This window comes from Bacillus rossius, chromosome 1 (assembly GCF_032445375.1).
Source record: "Bacillus rossius redtenbacheri isolate Brsri chromosome 1, Brsri_v3, whole genome shotgun sequence".
Classification (NCBI taxonomy): domain Eukaryota; kingdom Metazoa; phylum Arthropoda; class Insecta; order Phasmatodea; family Bacillidae; genus Bacillus; species Bacillus rossius.
In genome coordinates this window covers 227,264,372-227,286,126 of record NC_086330.1, presented here as the reverse complement: position 1 = coordinate 227,286,126, position 21,755 = coordinate 227,264,372, and the positions used below count along the sequence as shown (strand labels likewise).

The 21,755-nt window shown below is 37.0% G+C and overlaps 1 protein-coding gene across 1 annotated transcript in view; it reads right to left on the bottom strand.

The window, feature by feature from the left end:
- LOC134527339 (uncharacterized transmembrane protein DDB_G0289901-like) overlaps positions 1–19,299 on the bottom strand; it is a 97,222-nt gene extending 77,923 nt beyond the window's left edge. The window contains exon 1 of the mRNA XM_063359929.1: positions 19,187–19,299. Coding sequence (XP_063215999.1) covers positions 19,187–19,241 — 55 coding nt within the window. The 5' untranslated portion in view covers positions 19,242–19,299. The remainder of the gene's footprint in view (positions 1–19,186) is intronic.
- Between the last annotated feature and the right edge of the window lie 2,456 nt (positions 19,300–21,755).

Below are 21,755 nucleotides of genomic sequence, written 5' to 3'. Positions count from 1 at the left end.
TTGTGATTAATAAACACCAAAGAAATATTTCAGACTTTGTGAAAAACGTTTATCTGTCATACTTTGGAATTAAAAGTGGTGATCAAGATAATTATTTGGCGCCGCATAAGGTATGCTAAGTATGTGTTGAAGATCTGAGAAAATAGTCAAAAAAGGGGGAAAAACCTTTAGATTTTCTGTTCCAATGATATGGAGTGAGCCAACAAATCATTACAATGATTGCTACTTTTGCGGTGTTGATATTACTGGGCATAACTCGAAAAATAAGAAGGTAATATGCTACCCTAACCTTCCGACCGCTACCCGACCAGTAGGGCATGGTGTAGATTTGCCAGTCCCTGAACCACCAGATAATTTAAATTCTATTTCAACGGAAGTTTTTTCTGATGTATCTGAGATAGATGAACCAGATGTTGAAGAATTACAATGTAATACAGAAAATGCAGGGCCTAAATTGTTTACTCAGATCGAGCTTAACGACTTGGTCAGGGATCTGGGCTTGACGTAAGAAAAAGCTGAATTGCTTGGCTCTAGACGAAAATAAAAGAACTTGTTGGCGGTTGGAACCAGCATTAATGTTTATAGGAAGAGGGAGCAGTAATTTTCCAAGTATTTTGAACAGGAAGGTGACTTAGTGTACTGCTCAGACATTCCCGGAGTAATCAGTGAATTTGGTCTTGAATACAAAAAGGAAGACTGGAGGCTGTTTATTGATTCATCCAAAACTAGTTGCACAATGGTAACATGTACGCATCTATACCAGTTGGTCATTCTGTTCATATGAAAGAAAGCTATGAAAACCACGATAGAGTGTTAAATAAAATAGGCTATTCTGCTCGTGGTTGGAGGATATGTGGCGATTTAAAAATAATATGTATGCTTCTTGGTCATCAAGGTGGTTTTACCAAATTTCCTTGTTTCTTGTGTGAATGGGAAAGTAGAGCAAGGGATCAACATTGGTGCAGAAAGAACTGGCCTGTGAGGGAGTCTTTAAAACCTGGCGAGAAAAACATTCTGCGCAAAATCCTAGTAGATCCACAAAACGTACTCCTACCACCTCTACATATAAAGTTAGGCCTCATGAAACAGTTTGTCAAGGCTTTGCCTAAAGATGGACCATGTTTCAAGTATATCTGCGAACAGTTTCCACACCTTTCAGAAGCTAAACTAAAAGAAGGCGTCTTCGTCGAACCTGACATTAGAAAAATTATGATTGACATTAACTTTGAATCCACAATGACCTTAAATGAGAAAGAAGCATGGTTATCATTCAAGCAAGTTGTTAAAGAGTTCTTGGGAAATTAAAAACACCCAGAATATGTTTCTATTGTAGCTAAGATGTTAAACAAGTTTAAAAATTTAGGATGTTTGATGAGCCTGAAAGTTCACTTTTTAAACAGTTACCTAGATTACTTCCCGGAGAATTTGTGAGATGTTTGTGAAGAGCAAGGTGAGCGTTTTCACCAGGACATTAAAGTGATGGAAAAACGCTACTAGGGCCGCTGGAACACCAACATGATGGGGGACTACTGCTGGTCACTTCACCGAGAAGTTCAGCAAGCAACTCATCGCAGAAAAGGCTACACAAGAAGCTTCAAAGAAAAAAGAGAAAGAAAGTATAAACCAATACCAACTGACAAGTGAAACCTATATGAGCACATTATATCACTGTTGTAAGTAGCCTACTGTAAATACAAACCATGCTTATGATGAAACATAGTGTTCCATCAATTTTCCCATATAGACGATTTATACTATATACAAATAGCTGATTGCTCGAAAACTATGGGTGATACAAAAAAAAATCAAAGGCAGATTTGGATTCAGCACAAAAAACAATCTATAAAGATCAGCTACTAAAGTCAAAAAAGTTTTCAAAATAAAATTTTTTGTTGGCCTGTGTAATTTTACAATTGTGGAATTTTTTGAGAATTTTTGGCGGGATATTTTTCCAAAAAAATGGAAATTTTGGCGTTTTTTGGCTAAATTTTAGTTAATTTTGAAGATCAAAGGTCAAGGTCAAAGTTCAAGGTCAAGGTTATCCAAGATGGCCGCCGTGACGTCACGATCCAAGATGGTGGACTAGCACCTCGCACCTCACCTTGAACCCTGTCCCAGAAGGAACCAAAACATACTACTGGCATGACTTCTTATAAAAAAATATGCAACAGTAGCAGAACCACTAATAGATCTTACAAAAAAATCAAATGAACCTTCAATGGGCAGTATGTTAGTTGTGCCAATTTTCATTTGATCACCCAAAATTTCGTAAGTTTTCCAGTTAGCTGCAAGAAAGGTGTGTTTATAGTGAAATGGACATTTGTCTACGCATAAATACTACCATTTGGTCTATAAGTGTCAAGGTTCGCTTATGGGAGCCATTTGAAAAAATAAACAAATGTCACAATCGTCCCCACCCCAAAGTCAGTTGTGACAGTGCATGGGTTCGTAATTAACAGGTTCAAAAATACACATACCTAAATGGTATTTAAACAACTTTATTGCACGTAATAAATGCCATACAATCATTTGGTGATGAAATACGTCAGTAACATAGAAACATTTGCATCACTTATAACTAAAACGGCTTCATATTATTCAGCTAATAGGTTACTAAACTTAATGTTATCTTAAGATTAAAATGCACATAAATGGTCTAAAATCACCTATATGGCACGTAATAAATGTCATACAATCATTTTGTAATAAAATACAGGAAACAAAGTATTATTTGTATCACTTATAACTAATAATGCTTTATAGCATCTTTAATTATTAACAGTCTTCATATCAATCAGTCAGTAGTTAACTAAAATTGTAATAAGCTTTATAACAGATTAAATAAACATTTGTGTAAGTGAACATGCAACAACAAAAACAAAATTAATAAAATCTAAGGAAATTCTTACTTCTAAAAAAGTAACCTACTGAGATCTAGTCAGACTCTTCACAGTTATGACAAATGTAATGGCGACTACCATCTGTGCACTCAAAGTGGGACAAGAGCATACATTTTCCTTGGCATTTGATCCATCTAAAAGCAAAAAATAAATTTTTTTACTTATATCACAACTGTACCCAGAAAATATGGCACAACCGTCCCCATTGCATTCATTCGCAAAAAAAAATTGCCATGACTATACCGGATAACCTACGTTCAAAGTAATCCATGCTATTTAATCACTAATTTTTAAGTTTTTACGAGAAAAAACACTTATCACTCTATCTGTATTAATAAAACAACAAACACACAAAGAATTCGAACAAAAAATCTTTCTTTTCATTGTAAACTAGTAATGCAAGCCGCTACGTCGCGCGCCGGCTGACGCAATACTGTGGAACACGTGCGGACAGGCACGCCGCTCCTCTCTTCCCTTGCAACCCCCTCCTCATCACCCGGTATTCCTTATAGTATCGCCAATACGACGACTGTCACGACCGCACCTCTGGCACAATCGTACTCAGTCTACCCTAAAGCAGCAAACCGTATTCCAACAGTAAAAACAGGCAGTTTTGGACGTGCCAGAGTTAGAAAAATTTTCTGAAATTAGGGAAACTTTTTGCATGTGACACATGACAAATGGCGATATGAGCGACCTTAATGCAAAAAGGTGAACACGTAAACCATTGCATTATAGCATTTGCGTCTAAGAAACTGACACCTCGTGAAACTCGCTGGTCAACTGCAGAACGAAAACTAAGCGCAATAAAATACTTCTGCTATCTGTTTAAGCAGTATCTATATGGCAGACATTTTACTTTTAAGACAGACCATGCTAGTCCGAGATACTTAAGAAGCATGGCGGAACATAAATATGCGAATACAAAAATTCACAATTTCAGTTGCAGAATTCGATTTCGAAGCAAAAATAGTGGAAGGCGTGAAAAATAAAATCCAGACGCACTATCGTGTTTTCCGACTGACGAAGAGTATACAAACAGACGTCCGGGAAATAAGGAATATATACTAATAGCAGACCCCTGACATTATAATTAAATTTTTAATTCTCTTGCACACCATTATTTTCGGGATAAAACAAAGACAGTGCGATACAATCCACTATTGGTTATTATATTCACATAAACTGATATGACTGCAAAATATTTGACAAAAAAATAGGTAACCCAATCTTGAACAAAGAAAACGTTCTACAAATAAACATGAGTAAGGACGATGTATTAACAGAGCATATACTACAAGGAAATTATTTATCAGACTAACATCAATGTAATTTATATCGAAATTGGCCAAGAAGGAAAATTCGAAACAACAATGCCCATTAAAAAAATTATTTTACTGAAACATAACAAATATAATAAATAGATATACGAAACAGTCGGGTTGAAGTCCAGGTATAATATGAGTATTAAAAGGGATTAAAGGTTATTATTTTCTGTGAACGACAATGTAAACACATCACCCTTTCAATGGGACTATAGTGAATACAGTGACATTCAAAAATTAAAATTGACCTTCACAGACCCGGAAATGGAGAGGAGAAATATAAAAAGTTAGCACGGCCTTATGGAATAAAAACTAATGGGGAAATTATATTTTATTTTATAAAAAAGGATACATGGATTGCTGTATGCAAGTGATTTAAGAAAATATGGGAAAGCTGAAGGTTTCAGGAACAAGAAACACGGTGTTCATCAATCTTGCAGAAAAGAGTACACTAGAGCTGGCGCAATTAAAAGATCTATGAGAAAGCTCTTTTCCAGCAACAGCCTTCAACTTCACATGGTGCCCCACATTTACTGAAGTGAAAATTTAATAATTACCGTTTTGTGCGTAAGCTGTTGAACTTTAATTTCACGAATATCAGAAAGGTTTACTGCGAAAGGTTTACAATATTCGATCCTTCAGTTATGAAGTAGAATTTTAGTTCGTGCACAGAAGAGGAAGGATGAATGGGGAGACACCATCCTAAGATGTAACTGCTGAGTTTGAGATCTATTTACTGCAGATTCAATCTATCACGAGGATTGTTATAAAAATTTATTTATGGCTTCTGCACCTACATAAAGAAAAAGAGGACGTCCTGAAGATTTATTTACTTTCTGAAGGGCATTATATAAATTCGTATAAGAGTTACAAAGATCGTTGGTGTGATTTGAATTGTAGCTTAAGTGGCAGCATTGTCCTTATCATATTGAGGCAAAGTAAGAATGTGTGTTCAGTACCTGTGGTCAGCCTGTACTACCAATTTGTATTATTTTCCTGTAGCTATACATCTGATGAACTGTTGATGAATATTAAGAAATATTATTTATTAATAGAAAGTTACGAATAACAGTAGTATAGGAATGGGGCGCCTGGGACACGGCTTCTGGCTGAGGTGCGAGGTGCCGAGCCACATCTCTGACGTCACGTCCATCTCTGACGTCACGGCGGCCATCTTGGATGGTTGTGACCTTGACCTTTGACCTTGACCCCGGCGGCCATTTTGGATCCGCCATCTTGGATCCGCCATTTTGGATGACGTCATTGTGTTCTCAAAAATTCCGGCGATGTGTTTTCCGCCATATTGGATGATGACGTCACCGTTGCAGTTTTCCATTACGGTCGCCATCTTTAACTTTTTTATTTATTATCCGATTTTAATGAAATTTTTTTAAAAATTATAAAAAAAATTAAATAATAAAATTTTAATAAATTATTTATAAAAATCATACATTAACGACACGGAGCTCGGAGTCCTCGGTTCGAACCCGACGAGTGCAAAAAAATAAAAATGGCGACCGATCCTTCCCCCTAGGTGGGTGCTAGCAGACTGACTCCCACCACATGTTTCATATCATATATATAATCCGGCAGTATGACGTCATGTACGCCATCTTGAAATTTGGACGCCATCTTGAAAATCTTTATTTATTATCCGATTTTAATGAAAAAAATTCCAAAATTCATCAAAAAATTAACGTATTTGAATTATGTTTGATTATATCGATGTACGTCCTTGGTTCGATTCCCGGCGAGAGTAAACAGTCGATCCTTCCTCCATGAAAGCTACCTAGACTGATCTACCACCAACAATAACAAGGTATATATCGTCAACTGGTATGACGTCATGTCCGACATCTTATCTTCATCCGCTGGAGACCACCATCTTGTTTTCGTCTGCTACAGTGTGCCGATACCATGTTAGTATAATTATCTGTTTACTATACTTTTGTCCTCAACTGTTGACCTTGACCTTGAAATTTGACCTTGACCTTGCAATTTGACTTTGACCTTGAACTTTGACCTTGACCTTGAAATTTGACCTTGACCTTGAACTTTGACCTTGACCTTGCAATTTGACTTTGTCCTGGAAATTTGACTTTGTCCTTGTCGACCATCATGGATTCGACATTTTATGTTCAGTACATGCTACCAGGAGCTACCACCTGCCGGAGTACGCCATCTTGTGTGTGTGTACTTGTATTATAGAGTACATTTCCATCTGGATAATTTTATTCTAACCTGCTACAGTGCAGTAATCATTTATTACCGAGGTGCCCCCGCCATCTTGAAATTCGGCCGCCATCTTGAAATCATGTAATAATGTAGCTAGAAAAGCGGGAAAAAATCAAAAATTCATAAAAAAAATCACTCATTAACTTACATATTGATTCGATCCGCTCCAGTCCTTGGTTCGATCACTGAATGATGCAAAACATTTAATTTTATATAAAAAATAATAATTTCAATAAACCATGTTCAAAATTCTTAAAGAGACTTTAAATCCTCCACTACCATCATCCTATCAGACATCAAGACCACCATATTGGAAATTCGTAATTGTAATTCTAGAGATTCGGGAAAAAGTTCAAAATTCATTAAATAAATTTGTAATCTATATACTGATTGAATATATCGACTTAGGTCCTTGGTTCGATCACTGGCCGATACAAAAAAATTTAATATAACATCAATTTAACATAATAGTAACAGGTTCGAGGAATTAAACACCGCAAGTTCTTTTACAAACATAATATTTATTACACAATTTCTATCCTACTACAGAATCACTTGCGAAAGCCAGCAATCTTATAAAAATTTAGCCCTGCATAGACGTGCAACGACTACTTCTTAGCTCCAAACGGCTCCAAATACTCCAAACGGCCTCCAAATGGCTCCAACAGCTACAACAGCCTCCAAATGCTTAACACAGCTCCAAATGACTCCAAATGCTCCAAATGCTTGAAAGCTCCAAATGCTTGACACCTCCAAATGCTTCAAAAGGTTCCAAATGCTCCAAATGACTCCAAAAGGCTCCAAATGCTTCAAACGGCTCCAAATGCTACAACAGCTCCAAAAAAAGGCTCCAAATGCTCCAACAGCCTCCAAATGCTTAACACAGCTCCAAATCGCTCCAAATGCTCCAAACGACCTCCAACGCATGACAGCTCCAAATGTCTCCAACAGCTCCAAATGCTCCAACAGCTCCAAAAAAGGCTCCAAATGCTCCAACAGCCTCCAAATGCTTAACACAGCTCCAAATGGCTCCAAATGTTCCAAACGGCCTCCAAATGCTTGACAGCTCCAAATGTCTCCAACAGCTCCAAATGCTCCAACAGCCTCCAAATGCTTAACACAGCTCCAAATAGCTCCAAATGCTTGACAGCTCCAAATGCTTCAAAAGGCTCCATATGCTCCAAATGTCTCCAACAGCTCCAAAAGGCTCCAAATGTTTTAAAAGGCTCCAATTGCTCCAAGAGCTCCATCTTCAATTGGTTCCAATTATTCAAATTACTTTTCTTATCGAACTTGGCATGAATACTAACATGTCTTTATTAGTATACATTTTGACTGGCAGTGGTAACGTATTTTGCACCTTTAAGTTATAAGTTTTATTTAGAAATCAGATTTCGATAAATGGTAGATACCATTTGGAAAGAAAATATATTATCTTCAAGTTTATACACATACATTTAATTTAATCCATTATTGTATGTAGCCAGCTTCCCTCAGTTCTTTGAGTATGAAGGATATTTCTTTACTGTTCGAATAGTTTCCTGCACAAAGCGATCCATGTAGTAGTCGTAGCCTGTCAACCAATACGTTAGGATCTTCCCATGTGGTATAATCAATCTCTTCTGCTGCGTTCATCATCCTTGTATGTTTATAATAAATATTATCTCTGGTGTCTATCGTTTTAACACCAACCACAAGGTCACTTTCGTCATCGTGCCAGTGATTATCACAAGCTTGATCAGGATAATTTATTTTATTACGACGTTTCCATCGTTTTGGTCTCAAACCACCATCACAGTCTTCGCTCTTGCATGCTTTTGGTGCTTCAGCACAGTACTCAATCATGTCAGCCTTAGGTGTGTCAGCACAGTCTTCGTTCATGCCAGCTTCTGATGTGTCACCACAGTCTTCAATCATGTCAGCACCACAAACTTGATCAGGATAATTTATTTTATTACATCGTTTCCATCGTTTTGGTCTCAGACCGCCATCACAGTCTTCGATCTTGCCTGCTTTAGGTGCTTCAGTACAGTACTCAATCATGTCAGCCTCAGATGTGTCACCACAATCTTCAATCATGCCAGCCTCAGATGATTCATCAAAATCTTCGACCTTGTAAGCTTCAGGTGGTTCTCCATATTTCACATTTTCATGGAGACGACTAGATATTGGAGTAAATATATTTTCATTTCTAATGTGGTTACAACTTCCTTCGTTTGTTTTAAATTTTAAATTATTATCTTGATCTAGATCAGTAATTTTAGCATTAGCTTTTTCGCCTTCGTTCCTCTTTCGCGATGTTGTAGCCCAGTCTTCGTTATCTTTATTCATCTTAATTGTACAGGTCTTGTAATGTATATCCAAGTAATATCTTCTACCAAAGGATTTCTGACACTGACTGCAATGAAAGGTTTTTGACAAGGACCCAAATTACACTCGCTTCTCTCATGTCGTTTAGCATTCTTTCTCAAGGTAAACACCCTGCTACAGTATCTACAATGATGACGTTTCGATACAACAACTAATCCCGAATCAGGATTCATATTAGTCACTGAGACTAATGCCAGAAGCAAACTAAGAGTTTTAAATTAGATATATTACTTAAATAGAATGTTTTAATTATTTCATCAGCGAGAATTAATTTATCTCATTAAAAGGTACTTGTTGCAAGTAGTTCTGCTTTTCAACAACAGATGTCGCCACATGTTACTTGCAGGTAAATAATATTTAGTTCTTTTATGCGGGATGCGGGATGCTCACTAACGATCGCAAAAGAAGGATGGCTTCGCTAGACTCCAAGGAAAAGGATGTTTGTTCTTCCAGTCAGTGTTTCACAGATTTCTCAAAGCATATTATTAATTTGACTGAGTAATGTAATTTTTTTAAATTCCACCTGATAAAAATATTGCAAGTTTTGATTTAGTAGCAGAAATTATCGAATTAAATGTAACTTCAAATAAAATGTCATGACTCATTAGACAAAAAAATCCATGCAGAGTGCGGTTTCTCAGAATAGTCAGAAGCACTTGAAGAAACCACAGGAATGATAGCAAGAACACGGGAAAAACCATCAAAATATTGACAAGAATAATCAGGAGCTCACGGAGAAAACCACCATAATATTGACCAGATTAATCAGAAGCACTCGGAGAAATCCGCCACACGTTTTCTTTGATATCATAAAATTAAAAAAAAAATTAAAAAAAATAACAAAAAATTTCAAACCAAAAAAAAATTACAAAAAATACATAAATAGATTTTGGCATGTACTATAACTCTATCTTTGCTCAACAATGATAAGTTTACAAGCTAGCAGAATCTATTTATGTATTTTTTGTAATTTTTTTTTGGTTTTAAATTTTTAATTTTTTTTTTAATTTTTTTTTAATTTTATGATATCAAAGAAAACGTGTGGCGGATTTCTCCGTGTGCTTCTGATTAATCTGGTCAATATTATGGTGGTTTTCTCCGTGAGCTCCTGATTATTCTTGTCAATATTTTGATGGTTTTTCCCGTGTTCTTGCTATCATTCCTGTGGTTTCTTCAAGTGCTTCTGACTATTCTGAAAAACCGCTCTCTGCGTGGATTTTTTTGTCTAATGAGTCATGACATTTTATTTGAAGTTACATTTAATTCGATAATTTCTGCTACTAAATCAAAACTTGCAATATTTTTATCAGGTGGAATTTAAAAAAATTACATTACTCAGTCAAATTAATAATATGCTTTGAGAAATCTGTGAAACACTGACTGGAAGAACAAACATCCTTTTCCTTGGAGTCTAGCGAAGCCATCCTTCTTTTGCGATCGTTAGTGAGCATCCCGCATCCCGCATAAAAGAACTAAATATTATTTACCTGCAAGTAACATGTGGCGACATCTGTTGTTGAAAAGCAGAACTACTTGCAACAAGTACCTTTTAATGAGATAAATTAATTCTCGCTGATGAAATAATTAAAACATTCTATTTAAGTAATATATCTAATTTAAAACTCTTAGTTTGCTTCTGGCATTAATCTCAGTGACTAATATGAATCCTGATTCGGGATTAGTTGTTGTATCGAAACGTCATCACTGTAGATACTGTAGCAAGGTGTTTACCTTGAGAAAGAATGCTAAAAGACATGAGAGAAGCGAGTGTAATTTGGGTCCTTGTCAAAAACCATTTCATTGCAGTCAGTGTCAGAAATCCTTTGGTAGAAGATATTACTTGGATAGACATTACAAGACCTGTACAATTAAGATGAATAAAGATAACGAAGACTGGGCTACAACATCGCGAAAGAGGAACGAAGGCGAAAAAGCTAATGCTAAAATTACTGATCTAGATCAAGATAATAATTTAAAATTTAAAACAAACGAAGGAAGTTGTAACCACATTAGAAATGAAAATATATTTACTCCAATATCTAGTCGTCTCCATGAAAATGTGAAATATGGAGAACCACCTGAAGCTTACAAGGTCGAAGATTTTGATGAATCATCTGAGGCTGGCATGATTGAAGATTGTGGTGACACATCTGAGGCTGACATGATTGAGTACTGTACTGAAGCACCTAAAGCAGGCAAGATCGAAGACTGTGATGGCGGTCTGAGACCAAAACGATGGAAACGATGTAATAAAATAAATTATCCTGATCAAGTTTGTGGTGCTGACATGATTGAAGACTGTGGTGACACATCAGAAGATGGCATGAACGAAGACTGTGCTGACACATCTAAGGCTGACAAGATTGAGTACTGTGCTGAAGCACCAAAAGCATGCAAGAGCGAAGACTGTGATGGTGGTTTGAGACCAAAACGATGGAAACGTCGTAATAAAATAAATTATCCTGATCAAGCTTGTGATAATCACTGGCACGATGACGAAAGTGACCTTGTGGTTGGTGTTAAAACGATAGACACCAGAGATAATATTTATTATAAACATGCAAGGATGATGAACGCAGCAGAAGAGATTGATTATACCACATGGGAAGATCCTAACGTATTGGTTGACAGGCTACGACTACTACATGGATCGCTTTGTGCAGGAAACTATTCGAACATTAAAGAAATATCCTTCATACTCAAAGAACTGAGGGAAGCTGGCTACATACAATAATGGATTAAATTAAATGTATGTGTATAAACTTGAAGATAATATATTTTCTTTCCAAATGGTATCTACCATTTATCGAAATCTGATTTCTAAATAAAACGTATAACTTAAAGGTGTAAAATACGTTACCACTGCCAGTCAAAATGTATACTAATAAAGACATGTTAGTATTCATGCCAAGTTCGATAAGAAAAGTAATTGGAATCAATTGGAACCAATTGAAGATGGAGCTCTTGGAGCAATTGGAGCCTTTTGAAGCATTTGGAGCCTTTTGGAGCTGTTGGAGACATTTGGAGCATTTGGAGCCTTTTGAAGCTTTGGAGGCTGTTGGAGCCATTTGGAGGCCGTTTGGAGCATTTGGAGTCATTTGGAGCTGTGATAAGCATTTGGAGGCTGTTGGAGCATTTGGAGCCTTTATTTGGAGCTGTTGGAGCATTTGGAGCTGTTGGAAACATTTGGAGCTGTCAAGCATTTGGAGGCCGTTTGGAGAATTTGGAGCCTTTTGGAGCTGTGTTAAGCATTTGGAAGCTGCTGGAGCATTTGGAGACTTTTTTGGAGCTGTTGGAGCATTTGGAGCTGTTGGAGACATTTGGAGCTGTCAAGCATTTGGAGGCCGTTTGGAGCATTTGGAGCCATTTGGAGCTGTGTTAAGCATTTGGAGGCTGTTGGAGCATTTGGAGCCTTTTTATGAGCTGTTGGAGCATTTGGAGCTGTTGGAGACATTTGGAGCTGTCATGCATTTGGAGGTCGTTTGGAGCATTTGGAGCGATTTGGAGCTGTGTTAAGCATTTGGAGGCTGTTGGAGCATTTGGAGCCTTTTTTTGGAGCTGTTGTAGCATTTGGAGCCTTTTGAAGCATTTGGAGCCTTTTGGAGTCATTTGGAGCATTTGGAGCCTTTTGAAGCATTTGGAGGTGTCAAGCATTTGGAGCTTTCAAGCATTTGGAGCATTTGGAGTCATTTGGAGCTGTGTTAAGCATTTGGAGGCTGTTGTAGCTGTTGGAGCCATTTGGAGGCCGTTTGGAGTATTTGGAGCCATTTGGAGCTAAGAAGTAGTCGTTGCACGTCTATGCAGGGCTAAATTTTTATAAGATTGCTGGCTTTCGCAAGTGATTCTGTAGTAGGATAGAAATTGTGTAATAAATATTATGTTTGTAAAAGAACTTGCGGTGTTTAATTCCTCGAACCTGTTACTATTATGTTAAATTGATGTTATATTAAATTTTTTTGTATCGGCCAGTGATCGAACCAAGGACCTAAGTCGATATATTCAATCAGTATATAGATTACAAATTTATTTAATGAATTTTGAACTTTTTCCCGAATCTCTAGAATTACAATTACGAATTTCCAATATGGTGGTCTTGATGTCTGATAGGATGATGGTAGTGGAGGATTTAAAGTCTCTTTAAGAATTTTGAACATGGTTTATTGAAATTATTATTTTTTATATAAAATTAAATGTTTTGCATCATTCAGTGATCGAACCAAGGACTGGAGCGGATCGAATCAATATGTAAGTTAATGAGTGATTTTTTTTTATGAATTTTTGATTTTTTCCCGCTTTTCTAGCTACATTATTACATGATTTCAAGATGGCGGCCGAATTTCAAGATGGCGGGGGCACCTCGGTAATAAATGATTACTGCACTGTAGCAGGTTAGAATAAAATTATCCAGATGGAAATGTACTCTATAATACAAGTACACACACACAAGATGGCGTACTCCGGCAGGTGGTAGCTCCTGGTAGCATGTACTGAACATAAAATGTCGAATCCATGATGGTCGACAAGGACAAAGTCAAATTTCCAGGACAAAGTCAAATTGCAAGGTCAATGTCAATGTTCAAGGTCAAGGTCAAATTTCAAGGTCAAGGTCAAGGTCAAAGTTCAAGGTCAAGGTCAAATTTCAAGGTCAAGGTCAAATTTCAAGGTCAAGGTCAACAGTTGAGGACAAAAGTATAGTGAACAGATAATTATACTAACATGGTATCGGCACACTGTAGCAGACTAAAACAAGATGGTGGTCTCCAGCGGATGAAGATAAGATGTCGGACATGACGTCATACCAGTTGACGATATATACCTTGTTATTGTTGGTGGTAGATCAGTCTAGGTAGCTTTCATGGAGGAAGGATCGACTGTTTACTCTCGCCGGGAATCGAACCAAGGACGTACATCGATATAATCAAACATAATTCAAATACGTTAATTTTTTGATGAATTTTGGAATTTTTTTCATTAAAATCGGATAATAAATAAAGATTTTCAAGATGGCGTCCAAATTTCAAGATGGCGTACATGACGTCATACTGCCGGATTATATATATGATATGAAACATGTGGTGGGAGTCAGTCTGCTAGCACCCACCTAGGGGGAAGGATCGGTCGCCATTTTTATTTTTTTGCACTCTTCGGGTTCGAACCGAGGACTCCGAGCTCCGTGTCGTTAATGTATGATTTTTATAAATAATTTATTAAAATTTTATTATTTAATTTTTTTTATAATTTTAAAAAAAATTTCATTAAAATCGGATAATAAATAAAAAAGTTAAAGATGGCGACCGTAATGGAAAACTGCAACGGTGACGTCATCATCCAATATGGCGGAAAACACATCGCCGGAATTTCCGAGAACACAATGACGTCATCCAAAATGGCGGATCCAAGATGGCGGATCCAAAATGGCCGCCGGGGTCAAGGTCAAGGTCGAAGGTCAAGGTCACAACCATCCAAGATGGCCACCGTGACGTCAGAGATGGACGTGACGTCAGAGATGTGGCTCGGCACCTCGCACCTCAGCCAGAAGCCGTGTCCCAGGCGCCCTATTCCTATACTACTAATAACCCTTTATTATTTCACATTATACTTATCGGTCCAGCTTACATCAATGTGATCGAGTAACATTTCCTAGTATTTTCTTAATATGTAGTTACTGACCTCATGTGAGTGATTACCCTTCCACTTCTGTTAACAGTCCCAAGATTGTAGTACAAGTGACTACAAAATGATGTACACTGCCATACAATATGGTGCTAACTATAGCTAGCAACAAGGCTTAATGATTTGTTTTGTTAATTTTAACCAACTATTGTATGTAGAGGCTCGATAAATCCAGACTCGGATAGTTTCCGTAAACTTGGGAGAATTTTATACACACATGTCCTTCATGGGATGCATTTGTCACACAATGGTAGGGTCTGGCTAAAACAAGTGTTATGACTAATTTATGCTACAAATTTATTTGACAAGATCTTAATTGGGCATGCTTACAGCAGAATCATTCAAGGACATTTATTCATTCAAGATCTTTTTATCGGATCATTCTGGAAGAAGCCAGAATTTCATCAGAATAAACGGAGATTCTCAGTATTTTGAGTAATATGGAAGATCTTACAATGCTTGTGGGTGAAGTATTTTATGATGATGAAATCGAATTGATTGTTTTACTCATTGCTTTTGCATGACCAGGGGGTAGCACATACTTAATGAAGCCTGGCATACAGTTGTGGCTCCGGGGGTAGTCCCAGGCCTACCCAACATTTTAAAAATTTAAAATAATAAGCCTTATCACAAAAATTACCCAGTTCATACTAAACGTTAAGCTTATTTTTAAAACTATAATAAAAGTAAATCTTATATTCATTACTAACTCTTATAGACTTCCCTTCTGAGAAGGAGCAGTTTACAATGCAATGAAACTATACATTCGCCTGCAGATTTGTAACATTGTACATTAACGTACGATTTGTGTTCTAATATTCACCTTCTATTATAACAAGTTTAATACTAACAATTAATTTTGTGACCTTTGTAGGTATTAAAGTGTATTATGTTGAAACACAATTGTACATTTATAATAATTCTTATGATTAATATATTATACATATTGGACTTCCAGAGAGAAATAAATTACCCTCAGAATGCCACAAAACTTACCATTTTGCAACGGAAATTTAAAAAATCCCTGGACCAGCCTCTAATATGGGGGCCAGCCCCCCAGTAGAGCCGGGGCTCCTAAAACTGTGAATACGCCCCTACGGTACAGTCCGGGCCTACCCAAATATTAATCCTGGAGCCGCCCCTCCTGGCAGAAGTAAGGTTGAATCAAAATGGCTTTCAGCAATCAAACTTCAACAACTTCATTTTGCTGAACACACAAAAAAACAAAGATGATGGAATCCAAGATGTTTGCCTCCAGCAGAACAGAAAATACCAAGATAGCGGCCTTGACATCATCCAAGATGGCGGCCACCAGCAGACAACAATAAGATATCTTCCATAATGTAAATTGCAATGTTCTAGAATCCAAGATGGCGACCGTTACATATAGTGTAATGGAGGCGTAATTATAAGTGCAACATTCGGGGAGTTTAACGTTCGATTTCATGATGGCGGAATTCAAGATGGTGACAGATCAAATTTTAAGGTTTAGGAAAAAATTCAAGGCCAAGGACAAAGTTCAAGTTTAAAGGTCAAAGATCGTCATCCAATATGGCCGCCGTGACATCAGAGGTCGGTTGGTCATAGACCTGCTCCACGCTCCATGCTCCAGCTCCAGTGCCAGAAGGAATTATTATATACTGCTATCTTAGCTTTCCAAGTCAATGTTACGAATGTCACATCCCAAGGCCATTGTCTTCGTACAAGGTTGAGGTCATCAATAATAATGACTAAGATTGCATCATGATAGATCTCGGATCCCATCTTACCTCTCAGACCGGTACGTAATTTCTCTGACCCTATTTCGCCCCTCAGACCGGCACCAGAGAGTTTATTCTAAGTCACTCGGAAAGGAGTTCCCAATCGCAAATTGACGATTATTGGAAGATTTCATGCATTTGATATTCTAAGTTACGTCTGTTCTCAGTAACCGCCGTTCAGAGAGCCCTGGCAAGTCGCTTTCAGACATGGCGACTTGGAAGTTTGGTGGCAACAGTTAACGTATAAGCTGAAAATTCATTCATTCTCTGTTTATTCAATACTTACATTATTCTTAAAATAAAATCAAATACATATACGAATTTCTGTTAAGCTACATTTTATTCAAATATAAACGAATAATTATATTAAATACATTTTTCTCTATACATTACTCAAGGAAAAAGTGACAGAGTGGGTTAGGTCATGGTATTTTATTTATAAGAAACAAAGATATGTAAGTTAAAAACTCCCCTTAAAATATTTTTTTGTTTCGAAATTAAGTAGATTTCATTTTTGTCCAAACAATTAAAGACTCCAAATAGTTTCAAGGTACCTAGAATATTAAGTTTTAACCTTGTCTTGCCTAGCTTTATCAGCATACTCAGTTGTTGTTTAGAGCTATCATTTTCATCTTAAATATTTTAATTAATATTTTAACACTTATATTTTTCAATATTATTTCTTGTTTAGGTAAATTCAGAATATTTCATATTTATTCAAACAATTAAGTTGAACGGGTTTATTTTGCTATGCGAAACTACAGGACATTGTACGAAAAAAAAAAGATTATATTCTAGTGTAGTAAAAAGCCACTTTTTTTTCTCGTTTTTATTTTTGTAAAAAAATTAATACTTAATGAATAAATAAATTTCATTTGGTTGAGAACCAAACCAAAAACAATCTCACGCAGTAATTTAACATGTAATACAATTACCCTAACGACTGATCTAAATCAGTCGATATTCTTGTTACTACTATAGTAAATAATCATATAACACGAATAGTAGGCTTGAGAATAAGCGTGCATTTATTTTGACGTGACAACGTCTAATAAATCGATGAACGCCGGCTGCACGCACGAAAAATTGTCCCACTACGGATGTCCCACTACTGATGTGTTCTGTTTGCTCATTGTACGCATGCGTGGCATCTCTCTTCATGCTCATTGTACGCATGCGTGGCATCTCTCTTCCACTCGATTGGAACAATCATCGATTTGACTTTTCAATCATATTTTCGTCGTTTTAATTATTAATATTATGTAATTTAACGATCGTCCACCGATTTTCAGCACAATCGGTACGGTTATTTAAAAGTAATGTTGAAAATTCAAATACGTTTTGAACCAACAATGGTGTTTTACAGTTACACATAATAATTCAAATTACACCCGGGATCTTTGGCACAATGTTTTAAAAAATATTGTAACACATTATAAATAAGTTTGGTGTATTTGGGATGCGTATTTGTTATAAAATCGTGTTAATATTATACCCCTACCGTGAACAAAGTTTATATATATATATAACATTTGAAATGACATTACCTTAGTATGGCCTCGTGGGCGTGTGGTTAGCGAACCGAACTCTTAAACAAAATGTTGTCGGTTCGAAAGCCGGCAGCTACGCAAATTTTTTTTGTACTTGTAAAAATAAATATGGCGCACGCAACATTTCAAAAGTAATAAATATAGTTAATTAATGAATGCAAATAAAAGTAAATTTATTAATTCAATTGCACATTTCATTTCACTCCTCTGTATCCATATAAAATAGTGATAATTCAATGAAAATGATTCAATTTTATTCATAAAAGTATTCAGAGGTAGATTTTATCATGCAAAAGATTGAAAGATTAAAAAAAAATTCTTCCTCAAAGAATATAATATTTTTAATGCCTAAATGGTTCAGTCTCAGGCCGAATATGATATGTCCTTTTCTTCTGGATCAATCATTTCATCAATGTTTTGTTATGACATTGTCACGTTAAACTATCGTTCGTAAACCGACTTTACAGACAACCAATTTTTTTTTGTTAGTCGGAATTCTTTCTAAACTTTAAAAAGCTAATTCTGTAAGTGTTTCAATGTTTAATGTACGAATTCGCCTAGTAGCCGTAAAAAAAGTGCTGTACCTTAATACCACACAGACAAAAAAAATTAATTTAGCAAGATGTTCATTGTGTAATTGCACAAGAATTTTCGTATAATCCAAATGTACACGTGTGGATACATAGAGTTATTTATCGGCATACAGCGGGCAACTTCTTTCTAAATTTACCTTGTTTCGTAATAAACAAATACAGAATAATTCTTTCATTTGCGACACACATATTATTCATAATATATGTTGTTCCAGGTTTTTACTGTATCATAAATACACCAACTTCGTTTTGTTTCCAGAAATTAATTCAGACAAGAATATAGAATTTTTTTTTAATCCTGCACATTTCTAATTATGAGTTTATGTATGAGATTACTTGAAATATACCAAACTAAAAATATAAGGCTTTAAGCATTTTACAAATATTCACTAAAAAAAATTATATTCACACAGCACTTAAAAATAACAGTTGCTTGCATATTCTTCGAATAATTACCTTCATCGTTTTACAGTCATTTTGTAGGTACAACTTCAAACCTTACAGCATGAATATATATGTATGTAAACTACGCTGTTTTCTGTGATTGTTAAATGGTTTTTATAACGTTCTAGCCAACTTTGAAAAAGATTTTGTAGTTTATAATCTAGCTCTCCCCAGAAAAAGTAGAGTTTTAGGTACGAGTGTTTTTATTTATCGTGCTTTGATAGCTAGTGAATATGGAAGACACTACAAACTATAACCACACGAATGCCACAATAACACTGGAAGGAAGAGCTGCTGTGCTGGGCGAGGACTGGGCGAGGAGTGACCACCACTCACCGTGAGCAGAGGACGGCGCGGCTAGTCCCGACAGCAGCAGCACAGCCCGCCACATTGCGCTTGCGCGGACTGCGAGGTTCGTGTGCTACTCTTACGTCGCAGTCTCCAGCACTGCCGGCAACACCGACAACACTGCATATATACCGCCGCTCCAGCCCGCCGCTTCCGCGGAGGTTAACGAAACCCGTGACGTCGCTCGAAGGTCACGCGACGCGGGCAGCTGGCGGGTATTCCCGACCGCAGGAGCCGGTGCTCCGAGTGCTCTAGCAGCTGGGCGTCCCACGGGCTGCGTCTCTTCGCGTGTGACCTTTGTAGGCGAGCATTAGGCAATAGTAGTCAGCCAAGACAAAAAAAAATTGATTAACAAATTATATACAAGGTAATATTAGTTGCTTAGAAAAATTTAAAAAAGCTTACTAAAATGGTAAAAAAAAAATAGGATAGTAATTACTAAGATTTCAGTTTTGCAGTAGCCTAATGCCTACTCGAAGCCATTCTCCTTCCCATAAGACTTTGCGGAGCCCTCACTCTCCCGTGTCCTGTGCGCCCCACATCCACTCCATTCAGACCGCATGTACGACATATAGAGTTCCGAATGTTTGTTTCGACTTTCGTACATTTTTCTTTAAGATTAGCTTGTGCTAGTAAGTACAATAAATAGATATTTCATTTTGGTCCCCCGCCCGTTCCAAAATAATAAACACAGAAAATGTGGCTTATTCATTTTTCAAATATAAATTAAATGAACGAATATTGCTATCACAATATTATGGATTTCAAGGCTGTAGTATTTAATACTTTTAGGCAGGTAAGGAAAAGGCGAGGTACATGACACTATTTGTAAGTATAAGCAGGTGACGTGTGGTTATCTACGCAAGTTTTCACCGCAGAGCAACGATCGACCACACAGTACTAAAAGCGACTAAAATACCGACTTACCAAGCTATAGAATGGAATTCTGTATACGTCCAACCACACAGACGGTATCTCCTTTTCATAAGCTGAGTGCTCATAAGTTGAGTCATTCCAGGAAGTTGTCTTGAACTCACTAACCTCTTCGCCTCAGGGATCACAGCTCCCAAGGACGAAGGACCCACGGAATACTTACCCTATTTCAGTTTAGTGTAGGCTTAGCAAGAATTCTTAAATCTGCTAAATGCTGACTTTTAACAAAAATTTTATTTTACTAGTAAATTTTAGAAAATAATCATAAACACGGTCCTTTAATTTATTTTTAAATCATTTCTAAAATTAACCATTTACATTTTCCTATCTAAAAAAAAAACATAAATAAACTAAAAAATACTACAGTTAACAGTTTCTTCAATATCAACCACTATAAAAAATTAAATACTAAGAAATGTATAATGTACCGAGAATAAACTTCAATGCGGTCAGGTGCCTATGTTCTTAAATAAGTTAGACAACAAGGAAGTTGTACGATTGCTTATCTTAAGAAATGAATACAAGAAATAATTGTTTGGAAGAATTGAAGATTTAACATTTGAAGAGGTCAAATTTCTAGGTCATGTAGTATCACAAGTTGGGGTATGGCCAGAACCCGAGAATATACAGAGGGTCAAGGAGTGGCATCGACCTAAAGATAACCATGAGGTAAGAAGTTTTCTAGGACTATGTGCCTACTATACGCACGTCGTGCCTGGTTTACAGCTATTGCCAGACCACTTCATCAAATGACAGAGGAGAAGAACCAGTTTTTGTGGACTTCTGGGTGTAAGACTGCCTTTCAGAACCTTAAGGAGGTATTATATTCAAGGCCGCCAGCCTAATTGACTTCTTAGCAAACAACTCTCAGATTTTAAGTCGTAACTAAAGGGCGGTTAATAAATAATAAACATTGGGTAAATAAAATCTGGTTTTATCCAGTATTGCAAATATAACATAACTTTATACATATACAGTTATGACACTGTGTATTAAATGCTCTGTTATGCTAAATGTCGGCCTCTGGATTAGTCTACTGTGCGTCGATCCCATCTCAGATTCTGCAGAGTTCCGGCGCCCTCGACGACGGTTTGCGCTGCTCTGACGTCACGCCTCTCTCGTCCCTTGTCGACGAACTCTCGGCGTGGCGACCCATCAGCTCTCTGGCGCTGCACTCGTTCCTTCGCGACCCCGGGCGTAGTTCCTCTCGGTGGTATGAAACAAGGACACAGTCCGCACTCCTACTGGCTCTCCAGGCGACTTCACTCGCCGCCTCATGGGAACCCCAACGTTTCCTTAGTGGTCGGGCCTGGAAGTACCTACAGTATTAGTCTTCCATCAGCACGAACCATGTCTCAACTATACCACACCAGGCGTCTCTACGATCGCCCGACGATGTCCGCGTCCTGACCGCCTCGCCACTGCACTGGGCCCGGCCTCCGCCAGATAATCCAGTCAATTTGTTCTCAAAATGGCCCCTAGCAGGAAAGTTATGTGGTAGTTTTTATTTCTTCTATGCTTATGTTTTTTGGAGTGCTGAATCCGAATTTGAGGTTTGCTAACAATATTTCGTGACGCAACATTAAAAACAAATAAAAAAAGGTAAAAAATCTCAATTTTTGGC